At 39.1% G+C, this 26,557-nt stretch overlaps 1 protein-coding gene across 1 annotated transcript; it reads left to right on the top strand.

Moving 5' to 3' along the window:
• The first annotated feature begins 706 nt into the window (after positions 1–706).
• On the top strand, positions 707–26,319 carry EDNRB (endothelin receptor type B). Its single transcript, XM_026708378.2, has 7 exons — positions 707–1,438; positions 11,053–11,165; positions 13,685–13,889; positions 14,873–15,022; positions 18,262–18,395; positions 19,960–20,068; positions 22,818–26,319. The coding sequence occupies exons 1-7, from the start codon at positions 962–964 to the stop codon at positions 22,947–22,949; spliced, it is 1,320 nt and encodes a 439-aa protein (XP_026564163.1). The 5' UTR covers positions 707–961; the 3' UTR covers positions 22,950–26,319.
• The last annotated feature ends 238 nt before the right edge of the window (positions 26,320–26,557 follow it).

Genomic DNA, 26,557 nt, shown 5'->3' with positions numbered 1-26,557 from the left:
ACTTTTACACCCCCGCTCCCTTTAGCGGTAGGAAAAGTGGAGTTCCCAATTTTTTTCAAGCCAGAGGTCTGCACCCACAGCCAGAAGTGTGAAAAATGGTCATAATTTACTTTTTCAGTGCCATTTCAGGTCTCTAAGTGAACTGTTTGTTGTAAGTCAAAGACTACATGTATATGAGAGTTGTTGTTGTTGTTGTTGTTGTTATTATTATTATTATTATTATTATTATTATTATTATTATTATTATTATCACGGTCAGCCAGATGTTCAGGCTGGGTTTGGCATTTTCTGGATGTTTGATGGTGTTACAGATATCGGTGCATTATATTATGATTATGATTATGTATTATTATGTATGATTATTATTATTATGTATGATTATGATTAAGTTTATGATGATGATGATGATTTTTATTATTATCATTATTATTATTATTCCCTCCGGAAAGCCTTGGGAAAAGCAGAGTCCCCAATTCTATATCAAGTTACAATAGGAATAGAGCTGGAAGGGGCCTTGGAGGTCTTCTAGTCCAGCCCTGCTCAAGCAGGAGACCCTATCCTATACCATCTCAGATAAGCGGCCGTGTCTGGTCAAGCCCGAGGTCTGCGCGCCCCTCACCCCCTCCTCTTTCCCCAGCGCTGGCTCCTCGCCCAGCCTCTTCAAAGCAGAGTTGTGTTATATCCAGGAAGCGACGTTTCTCGGCCCGAGCGAATCGTCTTCTCTCCGTAAAGGCCGGGGGTCGGTCAGACGGCTCGTTGGCTCGCTGGCTCCGGGTGGGCGCCGCACGTGCTCCGGCTGGCTGCCATTCGCCGCTGGAGGAACCCGCTGCCAGCCGACGTGAGGGCTTCCCTCAGCAGCTGCGCCTTATCCTAACGGGTGGCTTTTTTTTTTTTTCTTGCATAGGTTTCTCCCGCGCGTTCTACCCTCGCAACCCCTCTCCGTCCTAGCTGCCCTGCGATCATGGCCGGGGGCTTCCTGTGGATCTCGGCCGCCGTGCTAGCCTACTGCGCGGCCGGCGGCACCCGAGCGCTGGAGCTGGGCGACTCTTCGCCGCGCCTGGCCGAGATCACCGCGCCGAGCCTGGCCGCCGCCGCCTCCTCCTCCTGGCCGAGCGCGGCTCCCGTGGCAGCCGAGGTGGAGGAAGGCTTCGGCGGTTCCAACGCTTCTCGCCCGGGATCGCCTGGCGGAGCCGGCCGAGCGCCTCCGCCCGCTTACCCGATGTGCACCGGCCGGACGGAGATCAAGAAGACGTTCAAATACATCAACACGGTGATCGCTTGCCTGGTCTTCGTGCTGGGCATCATCGGCAACTCCACCTTGCTCCGGATCATCTACAAGAACAAATGCATGAGGAACGGCCCTAACATCCTCATCGCCAGCCTGGCGCTGGGGGACCTGCTGCTCATCCTCATCGACATTCCCATCAACTTGTACAAGGTAAGGCGATGGTGGCCAGCTCGGATCCGAGAGGTTTTCCTTTCCTTTCCTGTTTATTGCAATACTAATAAGATAAACTTTGTTGTCACTTTTCTTCTTCTTCTGTGAACACACTGGCAACAGGTTAAAAAATGAAGTTCTGATGCCCGCTCTCAAAAATAAGTGTGTGTGTGTGTGTGTGTGTGTGTGTGTATGTATGTATGTGTATATGTGTGTATGTGTATATATGTGTGCATATCTATATCTATCTATCTATCTATCTATCTATCTATCTATCTATCTATCTATCTATCTATCTATCTATCCACCTATCTATCCATCCATCTGCATGTCTGTCTGTCTATCTATCTATCTATCTATCTATCTATCTATCTATCTATCTATCTATCTATCTATCTATCTATCTATCTATCTATCTATCTATCCATCTGCATTTCTGTCTGTCTGTCTGTCTGTCTGTCTGTCTGTCTGTCTGTCTGTCTATCTATCTATCTATCTATCTATCTATCTATCTATCTATCTATCTATCTATCATCTACCTACCTACCTATAGAATAGAATTCTCTCTTTTAAAAATAAATAAATTTAATTGATACAAGCATTAAAAACATTGAACGTGGTGGTCTTCTTTGACATACATTTCTGTCAGAACATTTTGCATTTAGAAAGATAAAGAACTTATGTATGTACATTTAAACTTGGTAGTTTTTAAATCTTTCTCATTATTCCTCAATGATGAGGTCGAATTCTTTATTGGCCAAGTGTGATTGGACACACAAGGAATTTGTCTTGGTGCAAATGCTCTAGGTGTACATAAAAGAAAAGATGCACTCAGCAAGAGTCAAGAATTATTCGCTACAACACTTACCGTATTTCCCCATGTATAAGCCACCCCTTTTTTCCAAAATTTTCAAGCCCAAAAAGTAGGGGGGTGGCATATACAAAGCAGGTACACTTTTTATACGTGAAAAATGCATAAAATAATAAAGTAGGAATAAACTGGTTTTCCAACAGTATGCTATACTTTTTTGTAAAAATTGTACGTGATGATACGATTACGAGTGCGAGTACGCGATAGAAATGCATACGCTAGGCATCGGCCTGAATGCTTCGTTCCTACTCTCATTCCGATGCGTAGATTGCTAGCGTCGCCCGCACCGCTTTCGGCGTCATGACCGAAGTTGTAGATCTAGACGTCGAATTTTGTTTCTTTGTAAATTTTCTTTCTTCATAACTTGTTTCTCTAATAAAATATTTTTTTCAAAACTTCACAGTCTAAAAATTGGGGGGGTGGCTTATACAAAGGGGGTGCTTATACATGGGGAAATACGGTAATAATAATCAAAAGCAATCAAATCATACTAGGAAACAGTCAATAAAAATCATGAGGATAACAAGCAACAAGGTTGCAGTCACAAGGTTGCAGTCATACAGTCATAAATGTGTGAGGAGATGAGTGAAAGGAAGGAGGGGAGGAATAATAGAAATAGTAGTGCAGACTTTGTAAATAGTTGGACAGTGTTGAGGGAATTATTTGTTTAGCAGAGTGATGGCATTCGGGGGAAAACTGTCCTTGTGTCTAGTTGTTCTGGTGTGCAGTGCCCTATAGCGTCGTTTTGAAGTTGAAACAGTTTATGTCTGGGATGTGAGGGGTCTGTAAATATTTTCACAGCCCTCTTTTTGACTCGTGCAGTATACAGGTCCTTGATCAAAGGCCGGTTGGTAGTAATTGTTTTTTCTGCAGTCCTAATTATCCTCTGAAGTCTGTGTCTGTCTTGTTGGATTGCAGAACCCAACACACACACACACACACACATATAGCAATAGCACTTAGACTTATATACCACTTCACAATGCTATACAGCCCTCTCTAAGCGGTTTACAGAGTCAGCCTATTGCCCCCAACAATCTGGGTCCTCATTTTACCAACCTTGGAAGGATGGAAGGCTGAGTCAACCTTGAGCCAGTCAGGATCGAACTTCTGGCTGTGGGCAGAATTAGTGTGCAGTATTACATTCTAACCCACACATACACACACATATGCTATACAGTTAGTCCTCGACTTAACAATGGTTCATTTAGCAACCATTCATAGGTACAATGGCACTGAAAAAAGTGACTTATGGCCGTTTTTCATAATTATGACCTTTGCAGCATCCCCCAATGATCAAAATTCAGATGCTTGGCAACTGGTTCGTATTTGTGACCTTTGCTGTGTCCCAGGTCAGATGCTTCCCTTTTGCGACCTTCCAACAAGCAAAATCAACGGGGAAGCCAGATTTGCTTAAACACCAGGTTGCTAACGTATCAACGGTGGTGATTCACTTAACAACGGTGGCAAGAAAAGTGGTAAATGGGGCAAAACCCACTTCACAAATGTCTCACTTAACAGAAATGTTGGGCTCCACTGTGGCCATGTCCTGGGGAGAAGGAAATAAATTTCCAATAATCTCACCACTCTCTCTCTCACACACACAGCCTTCCTGTCTGAAATGGTGATGTCTCCAAACCAAACATTCATACAATACAACAGGATGCTTTCAATCATCCCTAGTCTATAGAAAGTGGTAAGGATAAAGGAAGGAAGATGGGCTCTTCACATAAGATGCAGAAAATGCTGGCGCTGCTGTGCCCACTTCACTTATTATCTTCCTGAATAAGGCCCACCACGGTTGTATCATCTGCATACTTCACAATATGGTTGGTAACAAACCCTGCACAACAATCATGGGTCAGCATTGGTGAACAATAGTGGACTTTAGGACACAGCCCTGAGGAGAACCGGTGCTAAAGAACATGGTGTTAGAAATATTAGTACCGTCTCGCACATACTGGGGCCTATCAGTGAGAAAACCAAGAACCCAGTTGCACAAATAACAAGAATAATAATATTTCAAAGATGGAGTATTGAAGAACAGTATGAAATCCTTGGAAGTCTAAAGAAATAAGGACCAATAATGTAAAGTTTTCTTTCTGTAGTGGGGATGTTCAGTGTGCATTACCAACTCTTGACTAATGTATCTTTTCTTTTGTGTATACTGAGAGTATTTACACCAAGACAAATTCCTTGTCTGTCCAATCACACTTGGCCAATAAAGTATTCTAATTCTATTTTATTATCTCACATTTAAAATGCTACAAAGATTCCTTAGATAAACTATGGGAACTGCACATAAAAAGCCAAGTCTAGTCTACTCTAGTAAAAAATTATCTCTCGTATGGAAATTAGTTTCCAAGGTACAAAAGTCATGGGGCATGTTTTATATTAAGTTAATTTGGCCAACTGGAAAGTACCGAACACATGCTATTGTTTGGATTTGAGTCGTCTCAAGTTGCTTAATTACAATGTCCAGCATCTTTTCTCACCAGCTAGTTAAACTAACGAAGGCTATATAGGAGCTAGGACTCAGTCACGTCTGGAGACACACAAATTCATCTAGTCTATGCCAAAGCAACCTTCCCCTAATGTGGTGCCTTTCAGGTTTTATGAGTATGCCTTTTTCTCTCCACCAGCATTTATAGATACTTCTCAGGCTGAGGTTACTAGGGGAGCTATCAACTCAGACATCTATGAATCACTTACCTTGGAAGAATTTTAAGACAGATTTCCCACCCTCCCTCCCTCCATCATTTGGCTGGTTTTAACTGATTCTGACTGCCTGTTTATTGCAGCCTTCCTATTTGTACTCTTTGTTCAGTTTTGAAAGATTTTAAGTTTTCTTTTCCTTCATGCTGCTGTGATTTTTTTTTGTCACAGCAAAATCTCAAAAAAACCCCAATTCCAAACTCAAAAGGTGTATACTTCTACACCTAAACCAAGTGTGGGACAGCTTACAATGCTCCTAAAAATTCAAATTAGTAGTCATTTTAAACTAAGCTACATTCACTAGGAAGCTGGTATTTGTTACTATTCAGTTTGAAGGCTTAGTTGACATCAGGGGGGTTTCAAAACTCTTAAATCTTCTACTATCTCTTGCTCCCCTCTAGATAAGTTTATTTACTATCAGTTCCTCCTATCTCCTCCTATCGCTGTGACTTCTGCATTTTGCCTTTAACGGCCTCTTATCTGTTTATCAAAGCCCTCCCCCGTCTTCTATAATAGAATCATGTCTTCAGCAAAGTTTGCCTGGAATTAATGAGGTTTTTTTTTTTTCTGTGTGGCTGTTGCCAAATATTCCCTATCCTGTACCTACTTGTGATTATGCCTGTGTTCCATTTTTCTTCATGTCTGTCTATTGCTGGATTTTGATTTTTGGATTAGTTTGTGACAGTGTATTTCAGTCTAGGGCGCAAGGTGATATTTTATGCAAATATATGAGGGAATGCAAATTAAGAGTACATTTGCTGAAGCAGCTCTCGGCCAAATGAGCCATTGGCTGCTCTTCCTGAAAAGTTAAATAAGTGGTAGTTGTTTATTTCTTGTGGATTAGAAGGCATGCAATTACAAAATACCACATTTTGCAATGCTAGCTTGCATCTTGTATTTAATTACATTCTTGCTAAAACCTTCATAAAGTGATAGATTAATAATAGCAATAGCACTTAGATTTATATACTGCTTCCCAGGGCTTTACAAGTGATTTACAGCAGTTGTTGCCAACCGGTGGGCTGCAGTCCACTGGTGGTCCATGAGAAAATTTTGGTGGTCTGCAGAGAAATGTCACTCCCAGAGCATCCCCCCAAAGCAATTAATCCAGGCTGCACGGGAACACAAGGCTCGAGTATCAAACTTCTTTGCCTTCTTCAATGAACTGCAGTTTCTCAGATGGCTTTTATCTTCCCAGGGACCTTTACATATATTTAGAGTAATGTCACTGTTCTCTTTTTTTTTAATTTTTCTTATACCTCCCCCAAGCATTTATAAAAAAATTGGGTTTGTTTGCTTTTCATGACATATTTATATAGCCCATGACGTGAATACAGTACAGGTGCTCCTTGACTTACAACCATTCATTTAAGGAGCTTTCGAAGTTACAGTGGCATTTTAAAAAGCGACATATGACCAGTTTTCATACTTACCACCATTGCAGCATCTCCATGATCACATGGCCAAAATTCAGGCACATGGCAATTGGCATATATTTGTGACAGTTCCACTGTCCCAGGGCTGGCTTCTGACAATGTCAATGATGGAAGCTGGATTCATTTGAATGACCGTGTGATTCACTTTAAAAACTCCAGTGATTTGTTTAACAAGTGTGAGGAAAAGGGAGCAAAACTCACTTAACAGCTTCCTTGCTCAGCAACATAAATTTGGGGCTTCATTGTGGTCATAATTCAAGGACTACCTGTACACAAAGATAGATCAGCATGCGATCTAAATACTTTGTGCAGTTTTGGAAACCCAACTGAAGGGAAACTGGTGTGGGCTATACCCAGGGGTGGGATTCTACTGGTTCGGACTGGTTCTATAGACCTGGTTGTTATGATTCTATGCAGTTCAGAGAACCAGCAAATCGTGCCCCTGGCTGGCCCCGCCCCTCCCCGCCAGTCAGTCCTTATCGTGCATGCGCAACATTGTGTGCATGCCCGACATCGCAGACTGCATTTTTCCCCACTCAGTCACTCTATAAGGTATTTCTTTTTGTTTCCCTCCTGATGATCAGCTGTTCCTATGATCAGCTGTGCCGGGATTCCCCTCACTTACTTACTGCTTTGCCCGGGGGGCTTCCCTGAGGTGCAGAAGGCCCCAAAACGGAGCACAGCGGGGTGCTCTGCGCCCCCCATGCTCCATTTTTTTCCTTCCTGAGCCCCAGGGAAGCCTTCTGGGAGCAGAAACAACCCCCCCAGGAGGCTTCTCTGAGGCCCAGAAGGCCTCAAAAATGGAGGTGGTGGTGTTTGTGACCAAAAAAGAAGAAGTCATGCCCACCCAGTCATATGGCCATGCCCAGACAGCCACGCCCACAGAACCAGTTCTTTCAAAATTTGAATCCCATCCCTGGCTATACCAGTGTACTGTATGGCATAAGCCAATCTACCAGAACCCCAAAACATCAGGTCCATTATTGGGTCCTTTAGGACTGTATGATACTTCAGACTGAACTTTAAAAAAAAATGGTGTTTCAGAGCAACTGGACAGTGAACATGATATTTGTCTGCAAATATTTAAAGCAGTTAGGATGCTTTCTGGCATAACATATAGTAGAAGCTAGCTGCATGGTTTGTGATAAGCAGCAGTTGCTTTAAAAAGTTGCAGAAAAGTTTGTTCACATTCCTTTATGCTTTGAATCCTCATATATTTTAGCAATGTCAGGATCTCTGTGACCACACCTTTGATATTTGTCATCTCTGTTTGCTAAGTCCAAACATCCTCTCTCTGTTGATTCTATCGGGAGGATAAGGATGTTACGACTGAAAAGTACTATTAATATATTTTCTCAAGCCATTACGTTCTACCTGATCTTTGGTTCATCTTGTTTGATCATTAATCTAATTCACACTTGGATCATGAAGATAGGCTTACCTCATTTTATCCTCTTTTTATTAAGGCTTCGGGTCTTAAAAAAGTTTTCCCCAATTTGATGTCCTTCAAAGGCATTCATTGTCAACTTCTATAATCTCCAGTTCGCATAGGAGAGGAGAAATATGGATTTGCAGTACAAAACAACTGAAGGATGCTGGTTTGGGGGCGGGGGGGGAGAAATGATATCATGAATTGGAATTAATTTATATCCTCACCTTTATAATTTATTTTTAAATAACTCAAGGTGGCATGCTTACCCAATATTCCTTCTTCCTCCCAGTTTCCCCAAATAACAGCCCTGTGACATGAGTTGGGCTGAGAAAGAGTGACTGGTCCAAGGTCATCCAGCTACCTTTCATGCTTGAGATGGGACTAGAACTCAATCTCCTGATTTCGTGGCCAGCATTTTAACCACAATACCAAACTGGTTTGCTAATTAATCATTGTTAATATTTATATCATTCAATTGGTATCAAGTCTTCTTTGAAATTGCTCTATCTTCACCAGGTGTACATAGAATAGAATAGAATAGAATAGAATAGAATAGAATAGAATAGAATAGAATAGAATAGAATAGAATAGAATAGAATAGAATTCTTTATTGGCCAAGTGTGATTGGACACACAAGGAATTTGTCTTGGTGCAAATGCTCTCAGTATACATAAAAGAAAAGATACATTCATCAAGAGTCAAGAATCATAAGGTACAACACTTAATGATAGTCATAGGGTGCAATAAGCAATCAAATCATACCAGGAAACAGTCAATATAAATCATAAGGATACAAGCGACAAAGTTACAGTCATACAGTCACAAGTGGGAGAGGATGGGTAATAAGGAATGGTGAGAAGATTAACAGTAATAGTAGTAATCATAGCAATCAATCAGCAACTGTTGTAATCACAGTTAAAATTAATCAGTTATATTGACATAGAGGTAAATAAGAGGCCCACTTCACATGTATAGCATAATTGAAGACTATCCTTCAAAATTATTATTTGAATCTACAATTTTCACAATAATACTCCATCACCATCCATCAAAGCAGCCCTTTCAGCATCCTGGGGAAAAATGATGTCACCGCTTTAAGATTTATATCATCTTTAATCTTTGTGCAAGGTCCAAAGAAAATCTTCCTCTATAGTCCTTGAGATATACACAGCTGTACACAGTACTCAAGTGTCCAAGTCACATAGATCTTCCAAGGCATATCCAAAAGGACAATTTAGACAACCAGGCAAGTCCTGAAATCAAAACATAGGTAGCGCTCTATTAGAACAAGTTACCATAGAGTATATTTCAGTTGTAATTGTTCTCTTACAGAATCTAAAATGTTAAAAGATCTCCACCCATCTGCAAATATAGTTAGTACTAGGTACTATGCAACATTTCAGATATGAAGGGGGAAAGCTACTTGGAGCACATTAAGAACTCATGTTGCATCTGCTGGCAACTCTACAAAGCAGTTGTAAGTGGGAGTAATGGAACCATATCTCATGCTGCAATATATTACTAGGAAATGTTTAACTAAAAAAGTTGGTGCCAAATATTGCATGGTTGTCCTTGCATGCTCCCTATCAGTCTTTCCTTTCAGACCCAAAGCATTTCACTACATAGCTTGAGTTGGGTCTACGCCAACTCGCCACAGCCAACTCGCTGCAGAACAAGAGTTACACCAATATCGAAGAAATAGTGGAGTAGAATCATTAAAGAAAGGAAGCCAAAGGAGGGACAAAATGAATTGTGAATGACCAAAATTAAAATATGTTTTTAATTATTTCATACAATTAAATTGAATTTCCTACAGTGAGTAGCCCTGTGGTGAGTTGGCCATGGCAAGTTCTACCACAGTGACTTGGCTGTGGTGAATTGGTTATGACAAGTTGACCGTAGCAAGTTGGCCATGGCGAATTGACTGTGGCCAGGGGTGGGATTCAATTTTTTAAACAACCGGTTCTGTGGGTGTGGCTTAGTTGGTGGGCATGGCTTGATGGTGATGTGACCGGGTGGACATGGCTTGGTGGTCATGTTATTGGCTGGGCATGGCCAACTCAATATCACTCACATCAAGGCACGCATCTCCTCGCCTGGCCTCTCACGACTGTGGGGATGCTGCAACAGTCGGAAGTGTGAAAAATGGTCATAAGTCACTTTTTTCAGTGCCATTGTAACTTTGAATGGTCACTCCACACAAGCAAAGTACCAGCAAAGGAGGAGAAAAAACTCCAGAGAAGTTCCTGAGACAGGAAGTCTAGTCCTGCCAAGAATGTAATAAGGGTTAACAGAGAGGCAGTTTCTGTAAGCAACACCAGAATGTTTCCTTCCTGCCTTCCTTACAGGATTAGGCCAGTAATTTCTTCTAACAACTGGTTCTCTGAACTGCTTAGAATGTTAACAACTGGTTCTAGTGAATAGGTGCGAACCTGTAGAATCCTACCCCTGGCTGCAGCAAGTTGTCCTATTCTGGCCTGAGTTAGCACTACTCATCATTGGTTGCAGAACATCCCTCAGCCCTTGGAATCATTATGGAATTTTGCTGGTGTTGGGAAGCCAGATCTTTGTATCAGCAGAAAAAGAATCCATCGATGGAGAATTAAAAGCTGTGTTTATTTCTGCCAAAACTCAGAACTTAGGACTGGCTTTCCAGAATCAATTCCGCCTCCATCTTCCTCTTTCTTAGTGAAGAGCCATCTGAGAATGCCATTATATTGTTTTTCAAAAGCTAAAGGAGGAAGTTAAGTACACTGGGCCAATGCACTTTCCTTCCATAGCAACGGATGACCTCATATTGGTAGACGCAGATGTCTTCCAAAACATTATGAATTTTTTTCCACCATCCAATTTGTGATAGACATAGTGAGATGAATGTAAATCTCAGTGACAGTTGTATGAATAAATCTCTCCAGATTAAGCCTAATACCTGCACGATATTTTGCATTGCAAAAGAATAATTCTAAGCATCTGGTGCTCTTTTAAGGAAAAAAAAATAGTAACTTCTAGATTTCAAAAATGATTTCTTTATTTTCAGATACCTAAGTTAAGCTTCCAAGAATTGGCGATTTTTAGCATAAGATTAGCTGAGCATGTGTTTTCTTTCTGTTCTCAAGTTTGGAATGCTTAGCACATAAACCACATCTTTTTGTCTCCACAGCTTCATGCAGAAAAATGGCCCTTTGGAGTTGAACTATGTAAATTATTCCCCTTCTTTCAAAAGACGTCTGTTGGCATCATAGTGTTAAGTCTATGTGCTCTCAGTATTGATAGGTGAGAAAACAATTCTTTTTGTTTTTCTTAAATGATTTGAGTATTGTAAGTGAAATATTAGACACAGAATATGTGGATGCACACCAAAAAAGAGACCTTAAGAAAGAAATGGGTGTGTGGAATTAAAAAAGGAAGAGATAATCCTCCGTATTAAGTAGAAGAAGTAACAAACATGAGAATGGAATATGTATAGACTTCCTAATCTTCTCATTTTTCTCCCTGGAGATTGAACTTTTCTACAAATGCTGTTTGTTTGGAAAATAAGCTTTGAGAAATTACTTGAATAGAAGTCACACAAAAATAAAGATCCCAAAAGTAAATAGGAGATTTAAAAAATTAATAAAACCTAAATAAGAATATTGGTGGTGCATTCTTCCCTTCCATTTATTTCACTAACCACTACATAAATATTTGTAACTTTGAGCATTAGACTGGGAGATTAATGCTATTATCAGTTTAAGTAATTTCAACCATTTTTTAAATAAAGATATTTTTTTGCCAACTATAGAACTACTACCGAGGAAAGACTGATGAGATTTGAAATGCTTTTGCTAATCGGAGCACCACTGACAAACTGGAAGTTGTCGTGCCCCAGCTCAAAATAGTAGGGAACGTTGCAGAGCGGGGGGCCTTGCTCATTTCAGTCTAATGAAAGCAATCCATGTGATAAAAGCATATAGTAAACAATTAATCACAGAGATGGTATTTTTATGGTACATTTTACGTTGTGCGTGAAGTATATCCTGATTTCAGTATTCCATATTATAGAGCCAGTTTGATTCTCTCCCTAACTGCTTTCCTGATCCCTTAATTGTCCTTCCAAGTTATTGGTATACAATTCCCAGGTTTTATGGACCTCATGGCCATGCCCGAGCTCTCTGATCACCCCAGTTATAGAGTTGGAGATAGAGGGGAGCGTCAGGATAGACAAAGGAATTGTTCAGAGCCTGCTAGGATTTAACAATGGACAGCTTGGATTAGCAAAATTACTTTCATGTCTCTCTCAAAGCTCTGTGCCTTCTTCAGCTACTGCTGCAGTAATAGGATATTCTTCTGCTACTTCAGCAATAGTGAAAGTTCAAAATTCCATGAATGGAGAATGAAGTACAGTTCTTTTCTGTTTAGTATTACCTCTTCCCATACCTGAGCACAACCTTGGCCTAGGGAAAAACCCCAAACCCGAGGGTTTGATGTGGGTTGCACTGTGACATGATAAAGTTGAACTAAACCTAGATTTTTTTTAAAAAAGGAAGAACCAAAAGTTGATGGTCCCTCACATCAGTCAAAAATAACAAAATATATGTACATATATGGAAGATGGGCTGATATTTTTATGTTTTGTTTATGTATGTTTGTTTTAAAAACCAATAAAAAATTATATATATAAAAAAAGAACAAAATGTCACCCCGATATATTATAGCACCGTGATGGCAAACCTATGGCATGGGTGTCGGAAGTGGCATGCAGAGCCATCTCTGTTGGCACAGAAGCTGTCGCCCCAGCTCAGTTCCACTGCGCATGTGCATGTGCCTCCTGCCAGCCAGCTGATTGTCGGACATTTTCTGCGCAGGGGCCGGGGTGGGATTCAAATTTTTAACAACCAGTTCTATAGGCGTGGCTTAGGTGGTGGGCGTGGCTTAGTGGTCATGTTATTGGCTGGGCATGGCCAACTCAACATTGCTCACATCAAGGCATGCATCTCCTCGCCTAGCCTCTCATGACTGTGGGGATGCTGCAACAGTTGTAAGTGTGAAAAATGGCCATAAGTCATTTTTTTCAGTGCCATTGTAACTTCGAATGGTCACGCCACACAAACAAAGTACCAGCAAAGGAGGAGAAAAAACTCCAGAGAAGTTCCTGAGACAGGAAGTCTAGTCCTGCCAAGCATGTAATAAGGGTTAACAGAGAGGCAGTTTCTGTAAGCAACACCAGAATGTTTCCTTCCTGCCTTCCTTACAGGATTAGGCCAGTAATTTCTTCTAACAACCGGTTCTCCAAACTGCTTAGAATGTTAACAACTGGTTCTAGAGAATAGGTGCAAACTGGCAGAATCCCACCCCTGCGCAGGGGCGGGGCGCATGCGGGAGATGCATGCGCATGAGCAGAGGGCAGGGGAGTTGCACGTGCATGCAGAGGGGGGTGAGAGAATGGGGGGTTGCATTATGGGTGCAGGCATGCAGACATGCACACTTTTCGGCATACTATGACGAAAAGGTTAGCCTTTTTGAGCAGTGGGCAATCTGCCATCCTACAGATGTTTATGAATTCCGTCTGCTGTCATCTTTCACCATTGTCCATGCTGACTAGAATTCATGGAATGGGAATTCACCAATATCTGAAGATATAGGTCTTCCAATTAATGGTTCTTCCCAAATGATTTGGTTTATTGTTTATCTGCCACATATAGTTTAATCAGTGGCCCAGAATTATAGCCTTTCTGGTGCAAAATATCCACAGAGCACTACACTAAGAAAGATTCGCCTAAACTGACCAAGGTTCTCTCTTTTTATATATTTAGGTACCGAGCTGTTGCTTCATGGAGCCGTATCAAAGGAATTGGGGTACCAAAATGGACAGCAATTGAAATTGTTTTGATCTGGGTTGTGTCCTTTGTTTTAGCTATTCCTGAAGCTATTGGCTTTGATATCGTTACTATACCATACAACGGGGAGGGGTTGTCTACTTGTTTACTTAATCCAGATCAAAAATCATCTTTTATGAAGGTAATATGCGATCATCTATTTCTGTAATGAAATATTAGTGCTGTGTAATTTTTAGGATTTGGTTGCAAAAAATTTTTTTTATTAGTCCTGGAAGAAGACGTGACTGTTTTAAATAGTTGGAGTCATATGCTATATTTGGACTTCCACGTGCTTTAAATCAGTTTTTTGGAATCAAATTGAAAACATGTAGTCCCCATTGCCTGAACTGAATTTATTTATTTAAAATGTTTATATTCTTCCATTCAAATAAGAAAAATGTCTGAAGGGATTCAAAGACATTAGGCATGTAATAATACATTAATTCCATGTATATTAGTAAATAAGAGAAATTGTGGTTTTCCAAATTTTTAAGCATAACTCTTTTTTAAATCTCAGATTTCATCTTGAAAATGTAAAATCCAATTTGTTCACTTTGTTTAAAGCATCCCAGTTCTTTCCATTTAAAAGTATTAACACTGCTGTCCCCTCAATATTTTTGGGTTTAAAGAGGGAAAATACATCAAGGAATCCCTCAGAATTTGTGATCATCCTAACTGGGCCTTTATCAAATCCAAAAAAAAAAGACCCAACAAGATCTTCTCCATTACAGACAAAGAAGAGAACAACAAACATAGCCATGTCAATCATTCCATACGTGGCAGAGGTAGCTGAAACGCTCAGGAGGATTTTCAACCAACATAACATACATTTACACTTTAAATCCAAGAATAGACTAAGGCAGAAGCTTGTCCATCCCAAAGATTAAACCCCCAGATACAAACAAGGTGATATATGCAATACAATGCAGTGAGACATGTACAGATCTGTACATTGGTAAAACAAAACAACCATCTAACAATTGATCTACTGGTTTTCTTAGCACTGATCCCTTGGCATTCAGTGTTTTGTCAATTGTTAACTTGCATATATCCTTTACCACCAATTACAAAACAATGTCTTAACGCTTCTGATTTTTTTTCTCTTCCCCCTCTCCCTTCTCTCAGTTTTACCAGGTAGCTAAAGACTGGTGGATTTTTAGCTTTTATTTCTGTTTGCCACTGCTAATCACTGCTCTTTTCTATACTTTGATGACCTGTGAGATGTTAAGAAAGAAGAGTGGGATGCAGATAGCATTAAATGACCACCTGAAACAGGTAAAAACAGAAATGAAAGGTGTATTATACACCTTTCAAAAAGTGTATTATACTGGTATCATGGGTACAGTTTCAAACACAAAGTTAAAACTTAAAATACATTTTTAATAAAGTTTCCTTCCCAAATTTCCTATAGAACCATTGCCATTTTCTATAACAATAGAGAATAAACAGGCTTGATTTACAGAGGTAAGGTATGAAAACTAAAATAAAATATGGCAAGGATAGACAAAGAAGTTGAGGGACAGTTTCTTTGCTTTCAATGGAGAATTTAGTGCCATAACAGCTTTGATTTTCTAGATGTAATCCACTTCTGTTGTCTAGGCCAGGGGTGTCAAATTTGATTTTATTGAGGCCCACATCAGGGTTGTGTTTGGGGGGCCGTGTGTGTGTGTGTGGCCATTGTTGTGGCCAGGGTGGGCATGGCCAGCATGACATCACCTACCCGGGCTCCATTTTCAGCCACGATAGCTTCCTGAAACCCACTGCCAGAGAAAACGGAACTCAGGGAGACCACATGCAGCCGACCATCTTGCCTTTAGAAATGGAAGATGCAAGATAAAAAAAGTTGTAGCTGTTCTGACCCAAACCTGGTTTCCAGAGAGCAAACACAAGACAAAGGTACCAGCACAACCTTTTAATGTTTCATGTATGAATCCTGTTTCTTCACAGATAAATGGCTGCTTCCAACTAATTAGCTCTGATAAGGAAAAGCCTTGCCAAGTTTTTGCATGGCTGCCAAGAACAACAGATAAGGTTCCTAAACAATAAATCAAAGAGTCTCCAAACACGAACTCAGATATTCTAACATCCACCAGGCTCGAGAATCAAACTTCTTTGCCTTCTGCAAAGAACTCCGGTTTCTCAGCTGGCTTTTATCTTCTCAGGGAGGGGCCATTAACTTGCAGCCTTACTCTCGAGTCGCCCGGGCTGCTGCAGCTGCTCTTTCCTTCGAGCAGCCCTGCATGCGCACACACTGGGCACAGGCTCCTCGGGGACCTCTTCATCATTGCTGCCAGCCTCCACAATCTCCAAAGACAGCATTCCACTCCCTGATGGTCCGGTCCCATCCTTGCATCACACACAGGCCTCACTCTTTGAGACTTCAGCTGTCCACATCTGCTGCCGGCGAACCATAACAGTAACTCTGGAATAAGCTCTGGAATAAGATCCCATACCCTTCTGAAATCTGGGAGAGATGAGATGTTTATTCCATCCTACAAATGACAGAAAACCTGTTTATAGGCAACAATTGCTCAGTTACTTATTATTTGTGTCCTGGGGCTACACTAAGTACAAAATACTTGAATAAGACATCTGCAATGCATCTTAGTGCAAATGTAGCATGCTTTCTCAAAGTGTTAAAAGGAACCCCCCCCCCAAACACACACACTTTGACTTGCATAGTTAAAGGAGCCACTTCTGCTAGCCAAGCCAAGTCAAGCCATTATGAGATTAGCCACATAACTATGGAGCCGAAGACAAGCTTGAAAGCAATTGTGCAAATCCTAAGGATGCAGTCTTCTCCTACTTAAAGGGTGCATAGTCCTTTGTTGTTGTGTTTCACCAGCAGCAGGTGCAGATGGCTGAGGTCTCTGAGAGCAAGGACTTGGATGAGGGCCTGCATGTGATGCAGGGATGGGGCCAGGACTATTGAAGAGTGGAGTGCTGCCTTTGGAGCTTGTGGAGTCTGGCCGCAGTGACAAAGAGGACCCCGGGGTACCTGTGCTCAATGCACATGCGCGCAGGGCTGCTCGAAGAAAAGAGCAGCTGAAGTCGCACAGGTGACGCGGGAGTAAGGTTGCAAGGTGATGGCTCCTCCCACAAGGGATAAAAGCCAGCCTTCAGGGTTGGCTTCTTTGCAGGAAGCAAAGAAGTTATTTCAACTCCAAGTTCTCGTGGAAGTCCTGTCTGCTTTGATTTGTGTTTGGAGATTTTTGGTTTGGAATATTTCTCTACAGTTAATCTTGTATTCTTGGCAGCCTTTTGTAACCTAGAAAGGGCTTGCTCTTATCTGGGACAATTAGTTTTAATGACTCTTTGCTGTGAATGAACAGAATTCACAGAGACACATTAAGAAGTTTTGCTTTCATATATACTTTGTGTTTATTTGATTTGAACAAGGCTTGGGTCAGAACATTTGTAAATATATTTTGTGAAGAGTCCCTTTCAAAGGGTTTGCACAGCCCACATAGTGGCTCAATAGTAACTATATATCACTGAAGTATTCTAATGAAGCCTGGAATTGCAGAAAGTCTACCCAGTGGGTAGCAGTTACAATTAATTCTTTTTGCTGATTCAATTAAAATCATTTTAAGAAAGTTAAAAACAATTTATCACACAAATACATTTTTGTACTGAGTTGGGGAAGAAGTGGAAAATTGTTCGTTCCCCACTTTCCATCACCACAATTCCTTTGTATATACTTCCTAGTAGCTTTTCCTACCATTAATTTGGAAGTAACATTCCAATAGATGGAACGTTGATGCACATGGAGTAGAGAAATAGCCAGGGGTAAATTATGTGAAAGCCTATTTATTTGGAATGGGTATGTTTAAATGACAGAAATGACATACGTTCTATGCATGTCAGCACATTTTACATATTGAAATGTGGACGGACTTTGCATGGAGCCATATGGTAAAACAACATTGGTAAACAACACTGGTAAAAACAGAATGGTAAAACAACATTGGTAAACAACACTGGTAAAAACAGAATGGTAAAACAACATTGGTAAACAACACTGGTAAAAACAGTATGGTAAAACAACATTGTGATTTCAGTATTCATCCTTAAGGATACAAGCAATCCTTGACTAACTACCTCATCTGAGCCCAAATTTTCTGTAGCTAAGTGAGACGTTTGTTAAGTGAATTTTGCCCCATTTTACAACCATTCTTGCCACCTTTGTTAAACGACGGGGTTGTTGAGCAAATCTGGCTTTCCCATTGACTTTGCTTGTCCGAAGGTTGCAGAAGGGGATCGCATGCAATTGTCATAAATATGAGTCAGTTGCCAAGCATCTGAATTTTGATCAGGTGACCCTGGGAATGCCACAATAGTCGTATGAGTGAAAAGAGGTCATAAGTTACCTTTTATCAGTGCCATTGTAATGGTTACTAAATGAGCTGTTGAGGACTACCTGTATTTGTAACAAACCAGTACCATTAATAGCCATTAATATAGCCAACTATCTATTTGCCTTTATTCCCAATTGTGTGTTTGTTTGTTTTCAGAGACGTGAAGTAGCCAAAACAGTGTTCTGCTTAGTGGTTGTTTTCGCCCTATGCTGGCTGCCTCTTAACCTCAGTAGCATATTGAAGTTTGCTCTCTATGATCCCCAAAGCCCAAACAGGTGTGATCTTTTGAGGTAAGACTGTTACACCTTGAAATGAAGATGCAGAGCCAGATTTTGTGCTCTTTCAGCCATATGCAATCAGTGGAAAAACATGCAGGATTCTCAACGGGACTGAAGTTCTGTCAAAAATAAGTTATGTTAATTCTGTGTTAAAATATGACTTTAGAAAAAAAAAGTATTTTCTCTCAAATGAAGGTTTAGTTTACTTTATTGTCATTGGACCTTGAACAACGAAATTGAATACCATCTTCAGTGTGCGTTATGACTATGAAAATAAACACAAACACACATCCTTCACATTCTATACATTGCATTGAACCCTTGATATTGCATTAATATTGTACTGTACAGTAGAATACAGTAGAGTTACTGTCCTGGGATAGAAGCTGTTTTTCAGCCTATTTGTCCTTTATTATTCTGTGCCATCTGCCAGATGGTAATAGTTCAAAAAAAGGGTTCCCAGGATGAGATGGATCTTTGAGAATGTTTTGAACTGTCTTAAGGCAGCGGGAGCTATAAAGCTCTTCCAAAGAGGGGAGAGGGCAACCAATGATCTTCTGGGCAATGACGTTAACCCTCTGGAGTACTGTCCTTTCTGCCACTGTGCAATTAAAAGGAAAATCCTTTGAAAAAGCAGGACAAAAAAAAATCAGTGTAGCATCATATTGAATGTCAATAGTTCCATGTGTAATCCCTGTTTTCTATAGGAGGTACATCTTTATGGTTTTAGCTGATCTTAAATTCCCATCTGTTCTCCTAAAGAGGATATGATATATAGTAGTTCCAATAAACTACTACTGCTCCCTACTCAATCTGGGACATCATATATACTTGTTAATATTTCATTCCAGAATTAGTGGGCAGATCTTGCCAATGCTATAAAGAACCATATGGAAGATATACACAGATGCAGTTGATTCCGGAAGATTTCTGAATAATAATCCCAAGGATATAACTTTTTAAATAAGGTTGAGACAGTAGGAATGCAATGTGTTTTTGCATGAAAGACTGGAAAACCCTTCTCCCATGGATTTCCTTAAAGACAATTGAATGCTTTAAGAACTTTTAGGAATTATGAATCCCGTTACTTATTCAGTGCAGGAATGCACCTTGGAGCTCTCAAGATAGTATCTTCTGTGAGGTAGTTTCCCTAAATGTTTCCTCTCCATTGATAAACTGGTTAGGTACTGATCCATAAATTTACTTTCAAGAATCAGTTTTCTTTCAAACAGGTAGAATTCATTCAGATGGTTGCTTAAAAGATAGCCATTTACGTTTACTTTTTCTGACGCTGCTTTCCCATCGAAGCAATTCCTAACAAGACCTTCTGTTTTGCCTGTACGTGCAAAAGGTCACAACACTTCACCCATCATCTTACTAATTTTGACCTTTCCCTACTTGTTCTTTTACAACGAAGTCACAATTTACTTGCTGTGTTTCATGATCAAGGGAGTATTTGGGTTTCCAGACTTGTTCCCCCCAAAACCTACTATATCTGTCTGACAACATTATGTTGCCTCGGTCATCTTGTAATCCTTATTATAATAAACCTTCAATCTTTTGGGTTTTGGCACAGTTTTTTGCTGGTGATGAACTACATTGGAATCAATATGGCCTCTTTAAATTCCTGCATCAACCCAATTGCTCTCTATTTGGTGAGCAAAAGATTCAAAAACTGCTTTAAGGTAAGATTTGTTTATTAAATCTTATTACAAATGACGCTAAATGACCATCAGATGAAACCTCTTGCTGAAGAAATTAAATTGTTTTTAAAACATGCAAAAGGTCATTTTTCAGGGACAAGCAGTCACATTAACTAAAAGGAAAAGCTTTCTTTCCGAAGAAATGGACTTTGAAATTAGGCAATCTAGAGAATTGGATCATTCACTAGAGTGAAACAGTGAATCATAGAGGGCAAGACTAGGGAAAAGCTGATAATAATAATAATAATAGATGATAAATGAGAAGCTTCCTAATTTCTTCAGAATTCACATGTATGCGCAATATTTCCAATACCCATTGAAACTATCTTTTCTAAGTTTAAATAAGAGTTCATTCATAGTCCAAGGAAAGTCCTAGATGTTTCCATACACCGTAGTTTACAGGACATTATCCACAATATTGTCCAAAATAAGGATGAAATGGATACTGTGTTTTGTACTATTGATTGATAATGAGTTTTATTATTTTAACTGGAAACTGGGATAATTTGTGATTTCCTTGCCTAATGGACAAAGTTTGGCACAAAGATCAAGTTGGCTATGGGTAAGCCAAAGGAAATTGAAGTATTCCGTTCAGGAAGTAGCTTTCTGTAGAAGGAGGTACAGATTGCTAAGAATGAACTTATTTATATCTCAATAGAAAACCAAAATATCCAGAGTTTCTTTGAATGAAGTTGGAAAAAAAGGAAAGATAACTAGGTAGAATAATTTCCTCTCGTTCCTCTTGGATTACCCTCAGTGGAAAATAGAATAAAGCAAAAGGAATTTTTTAAATGTACTATTTTCTTGTTGTTGCTATTAATCTAAAACTTTATTACAGGTTTGAATATGACAAAATAATACCTCTAGTCCTTCCCTAACTGAACAATATCAACATTTAGAAGTTCAGAGTCACATTTATAATGTTTTTCTGTGTAGAAACAGTGCTTTGGATTATAATCAGTCACTGCAGGGAAAGGTCTAAATGTGAACATTTTTGATTATGAGTCTGTTTGTATGGAAAATACAAAAATGTTGTACAAAAATGACAGACACAGGGTTCAGTAAAACAGTTTTTCCTCAATACACCAATACATACATACATACATACATACATACATATATACATATACATATACATATATAAATGTTGTCCTTTTTAGGGCAATACTTTATTATTTTGGTGAATGTTATTAAATATTACATGTAAAAAGATAAAAACTAACTCAAACTGTAAAAAACCCAAAAGGATAAAAAGGGAAATTAAAAAGAGAAAAAAATGAAAGAAAAATAAAAATATAGTGAAGAAAAAGAAATATATAAATAAACAACTTCCTCCTTCATCACAAGTATAAACAATATTGGTAACCAATGAGAGGCTCACAAAAATGACACTCACAGGAATATAGAGTTCACGTAGGGCAGGCTATCTGTGTGAAGGGCTGTGAGAAATGAAAATCCCTCATGGGAGCTCAGAAAGAGATGTCTCTGTCAGGACTTTTGCTGTTCAAAGTTTAAACTTTAAAGTTAAAGTTTAAACGTAGCTGTAAAAAGATTCTGGAAAGAATATGCATCATCTCCTCTCTTTCATAATCAAATGGGCATGAAGAATTTTGTAGCTGGACAGGGTGAGTGGGAAGATATTTTTTTATTGCTCGCTTAGTTACTTGACCCCTTGGAATTTTTAGGTCCTGGTTTCTGTGAAAGAACCGTCAATAATGGTTCTGTATTTTACAGCAGAGGTCCCTGACCCCCGGTCCGTGGACTGGCACCGGTCCATGGCATGTTAGCATCCGGTCCATGCAAACAGGCAAAGCCCCATCCATGGAATTCAGACAGCATGCTTTATTTATTCATTTGTTTGCTTGTTTGTTTATTTATTTTTGTCAATTGCTTACATGATAATAGATATAAGTAAAAACATAATTATGAATACATGGATACATATAAGAAAAATAAAAAAAATAAAATAAACAATAGGCCAGGGACAGTAGGCACGGTGCGCTTATGCACGCCCCTTACAGACCTCTTAGAAAAGGGGTGAGGTCAATAGTAGACAGTCTAAGGTTAAAGTTTTGGAGGTTTGGGGAAAACACCATAGAGTCAGGTAGAGTATTCCAGACATTGACCACTCTGTTGCTGAAGTTGTATTTCCTGCAATCAAGTTTGGTGCCATTAACCTTGAGTTTGTATCTGTTGTTTGCTCTTGTGTTGTTATGGTTGAAGCTGAAGTATTCATTGACAGGCAGGACATTGCAATGTATGATTTTATATATATACTATACTTAGATCGGACCAAAGGCGGCGTAGTTCTAGGTTTTCTAGGTCTAGAATTTCGAATCTGGTGGCATAAGGTATTCTGCAACGAGTAGAGGAGTGGAGAACTCTTCTTGTGAAATATTTCTGGGCTTTCTCAACTGTGTTAATATCAGATACGTAATGTGGGTTCCAGACTGATGACCTGTATTCAAGTATTGGTCTAGCAAATGTTTTGTATGCTCTAGTTATTAGTATAATATTACCAGAGAAAAAGCTACATAAGATTAGGTTAACAACTCTTAACGCCTTTTTGGCTATGTAGTTACAGTACCCCCTCCTGTTTGTGGAAAAACCTCTCCATGGAACTGGTCCCTAGGCCCCAAAATGTTGGGGGCCCGCTGTTTTAGAGCACTGGGTAAATGTATAAATGCATGTACAAACAGCCTTTCTAATTGAGAATCTTTCTGCTTTGCAGTCATGCCTTTGTTGCTGGTGTCATTCCAAAGACATGCTATCCCTGGAGGAGAAACAGTCCTGTTTAAAGTTCAGAGCAAACGACCACGGATATGACAATTTCCGCTCCAGTAACAAGTACAGCTCATCTTAAGCAAGAAAGCTTGGACTCAGCTATTGTGGGATGTTGCCAGACTGTAAAGAGGAGGACAGTTAAGCTGAAGACAACAGATTCTGCATAGTAGAGGAAATTGAGCTATCTGGGAAGGAAGTTCGAGGTTTTCACAGAAATCTAAATATTTACTGAGCCCACTGATCTTAACCATGCCCAGTGTTCCTAATCATTTGAGTCAATATTGCTGGACAGAAGGGATTTAGGGAGGAACTACAGTTGTTTAAGTACTTAAATACTTCAAAACAATCATTGCCAAATCATTCTTAAATCCTGTACATGAAATAATTGTATTCACCAAGGAGCCCAATTCATAATTCTTAATATAGAATTGTACGAAATTGTATGTTTTGGGCAATATCACCCATCTATATTATTTTTTAAAAAAAGTTTTACTTGCCTGTAAAATTCACAGGTAAGTTATAAATGTAAAATATTATTCCACCTGATCCAGGACATCATGGATCATGGTGGTATAAAATAAAATCAGTAAGAATTTTTTCCATAGTAACGAAGAGTCACAATCAGACTTAAAGCAATTTAATTTTTTCCCCAAAAGTAAACTTCATCTGGAGTGATAAATGAACTTCTTAAAGGTTGGAAAAGTGGATGTTAGTCATTAATATCTGGATCATCTTCAGCTTTACTTAGGGTTTTAGGGATAATCTTGCACTGCTTGTGATCCCCAATGGTGTACATGGCCCTTCATCAGAGACCCAGGACCGGCTTCTAGGCCCTACTTTACCCAAGCAGTACTCGTGTCACAAGCTGTGGAGGACCAAGCAATGAAAAAACAGGCAGTATTAGTATGGCATGAGTGCAACACATGATACCAGCTTTAGAATTAAATATAGCGTAAATACCAGGATTTTATTTTATTCATACTGGGGAAAAACGTTTCTAGATCTTACAATAAATGTGTTCATAAAGTTCCAGAAGCAGGAAAGACAATAGAATAAGTTTTCACTTACCTTGCATTTTCCCAGTGCTGGTCAAACTGATCTAACTATGCAAAATAATAACCAGTGATGTAAAATTAAAACAATTGTACAAACATGCTTAATTTATGCAAAGTACAGATTTTTTTCCCCTCTCATCACATTTAAACAGTAGGCACATAGAATTTCATTCTCTCTCCCTTTTTTACCAGGTAGCATTATCGAGATTTCAAATCTTTGTTCCCCTGACATGGAAAAATACTTAGGTCTCTTTCTGTAGATTTCTGTAGTGTAGAGCAAGCACATCGGTCACAGGAATTAACTACCATCATTCTGTCATATGTAGAAACGTGAATAGACCTGCATTCAAAAGGAAGACAGGGATTCCCTCCTATATTTTTTTCCCTCTTCTTCTCTAAATCTATCTTGAAAAGGCAGTAAGAAATTCCTTACTTTTTTTGGTCCTCCTGATCTTTTTAAACTGGCTGTAGGTCTGGTAGTATCCCTCACTTTATGGAACATTTAATTGCATCTGTGTAAATATTTCATGAAAGCTATAATAATAAACAGTAAAATCTGGGCTGGTCCCAATATTGATACCATTCATTACTCAGAGAGATAAATACAGTGTATTCTGCTCCACAAATAGTGGAGTTTTTGTGTTAATACTGCTAGTTAACACAGACTTAAACTTAGTATCAGTATTAAATAATATTGCTCTTAAGTTATCAGAAGGGATGTATAAATAACCACTCCAACCTGTTGTCCTGCAGTCCAGAAAACCTAGAAGAGAATAGATTCTTAAAGGCTTCCCTGAAAGGTCTTCAGGTTAACATGGTGGCAGGATCCACTATCATTAATGAACTTGGTAGAGTGAGGTATGACTCGGGGGATTATATCTGTAGTGTTCTTAAGGAAAGCCAATTCTTTCTTTCATGAAGAAGCAAAAAGATTATGACTTTATATTCAGACACAAAATGTCTTGGACCAGTCTCATGCTTTGCGTGGAAAAGGGAAAATAGGCCAATTATTTTTTTTTGTTTTTTAAATGCATTTGCTCATGTCTCAATTTTTGAGATTAGATACCTGTAGTGTAGGATTTACTTCTAAATAAACAAACACAGATTTGCATTGTGAGGGAAAGTTCACCTGGAGCTTCTCCATATATCGGGAGATACTCCAAAAAGCTGATCTTTTCCTGCAAGAGGCTACGTTGTTATAGCATCAACCATTTCACTTGGACCCAGTGGTGAAATTCAAACTTTTTTACTGTCGGTTCTGTGGATGTGTATGGAGCATTCTGAAATAGGCAATTTTAAGCTTGAAAACTTACTGTCAGCACCGGTGAGTAAAACAGCTGAGGTGTGGTAATCCTATCAGCTGAGCTACAAACAAAGGAAATATAGGACAGGAAAGGGTGGGTGTGGGTGGGCAGGGCCAACTGCTGACTGGGGCTACCAGATTGCTAGAACTGGTGCAAACCGGCAGCAATACCAGAACTGCTTGGACCCCATTTTAAAGTGACAAAATGTGACATGTTTATTGTCTTCTGTTTACCGATGACTATTTTCAAAAGTTCTGATTTACATATTAATTCATGGGTGCACAACCTTGGGTCCTCTACTTTTTTAGTCTATTAAGTCCTTGATCCAAATCTTAACTAATCAAATTATCCAATAAGTAATTAGATAGTAAGAGTTTTAGTTTTGATCAAAAATGTTAATATGAAATGATAAAGCTAAAAAATAAATGGTCAAAGGTCCTAGATGTCGTTTGGGCAATGTGAAGTCACGTTCTCAAACTTTGAGATGAAAGTATTTATACAGGGGGTAAATCTGGTGTTGATCCTGGGCTTAACTCTGACAATTGTTCAGTACTTTTAATTTCCATTAATCTGTTCAGTATTACTGCTATTGGTTATAGCATTACAGTACTGTACACATATCATTGTAGTTCTTTTTATAATATACATTGTATAGCTGCATTTTTACATTGTATTGCTGTATTTTTACAATGCACTATGTTATGGTTCAAATCTGTTAAAAAAATTATGTAGAAAACAGTTTTTGCAGTTTGTGACTTGTGATTATCCAGTGCAGTGGTTTTACACATTTCCTTTTATGTAAGAATTTGGCTAAATGTGAAATAGAATTTAGTTAGGTTTATATAGCAGAACCAGAGGATTTGTGCTCCCTAATTTTTAGCCATTTGTTCATACTAAATATATATGTATATATTTCATTTTCCCAATATTTTTAATAGCAAAATATGTCTTTTTTCTATCATTAAAACTTTGTAGTAATATGAACTGTGAGATTCAGATAATAGAATGTGTGTGTAGAAGTTGGAATTTCTAGACTTTCAAAGGTTTTTTATCCTGCCTTATTTTTATAAATAAACTAGATGATCTATTATTTTTTAAGAGAACTCTTTTATACAGAGTTTCTCCTTTCCTTACAACTGCACCCCTAGTTGTGCAATGTCCAATTGCTGTAGATAGGGAAGGGATGTGTGGGAAGAGATTAAATTTTTCACTTCCAGATCTACATTTTAGCTTCTATAATTACTAATTTCATTATTCAGTGTAACAGATTCAGTGTAATTGTCAATAATATCTTCAATTAAATCAGGTGAGAGGAATCAGATAAAGAC

The sequence above is a fragment of the Pseudonaja textilis genome, chromosome 8 (genome assembly GCF_049901715.1).
Source record: "Pseudonaja textilis isolate UNSWEBS1 chromosome 8, rPseTex1.2, whole genome shotgun sequence".
NCBI lineage: Eukaryota > Metazoa > Chordata > Lepidosauria > Squamata > Elapidae > Pseudonaja > Pseudonaja textilis.
This window is presented reverse-complemented; position numbering and strand designations above follow the sequence as displayed.

Coding starts and splice junctions, on each gene's coding strand:
- EDNRB (XM_026708378.2), top strand. CDS start 962: ATGGCCGGGGGCTTCCTGTGGATCTCGGCCGCCGTGCTAGCCTACTGC. Junction 15,023..18,261: donor TAAATGACCACCTGAAACAG/GTAAAAACAGAA, acceptor GTTTGTTTTCAG/AGACGTGAAGTAGCCAAAAC. Junction 18,396..19,959: donor AACAGGTGTGATCTTTTGAG/GTAAGACTGTTA, acceptor GTTTTGGCACAG/TTTTTTGCTGGTGATGAACT.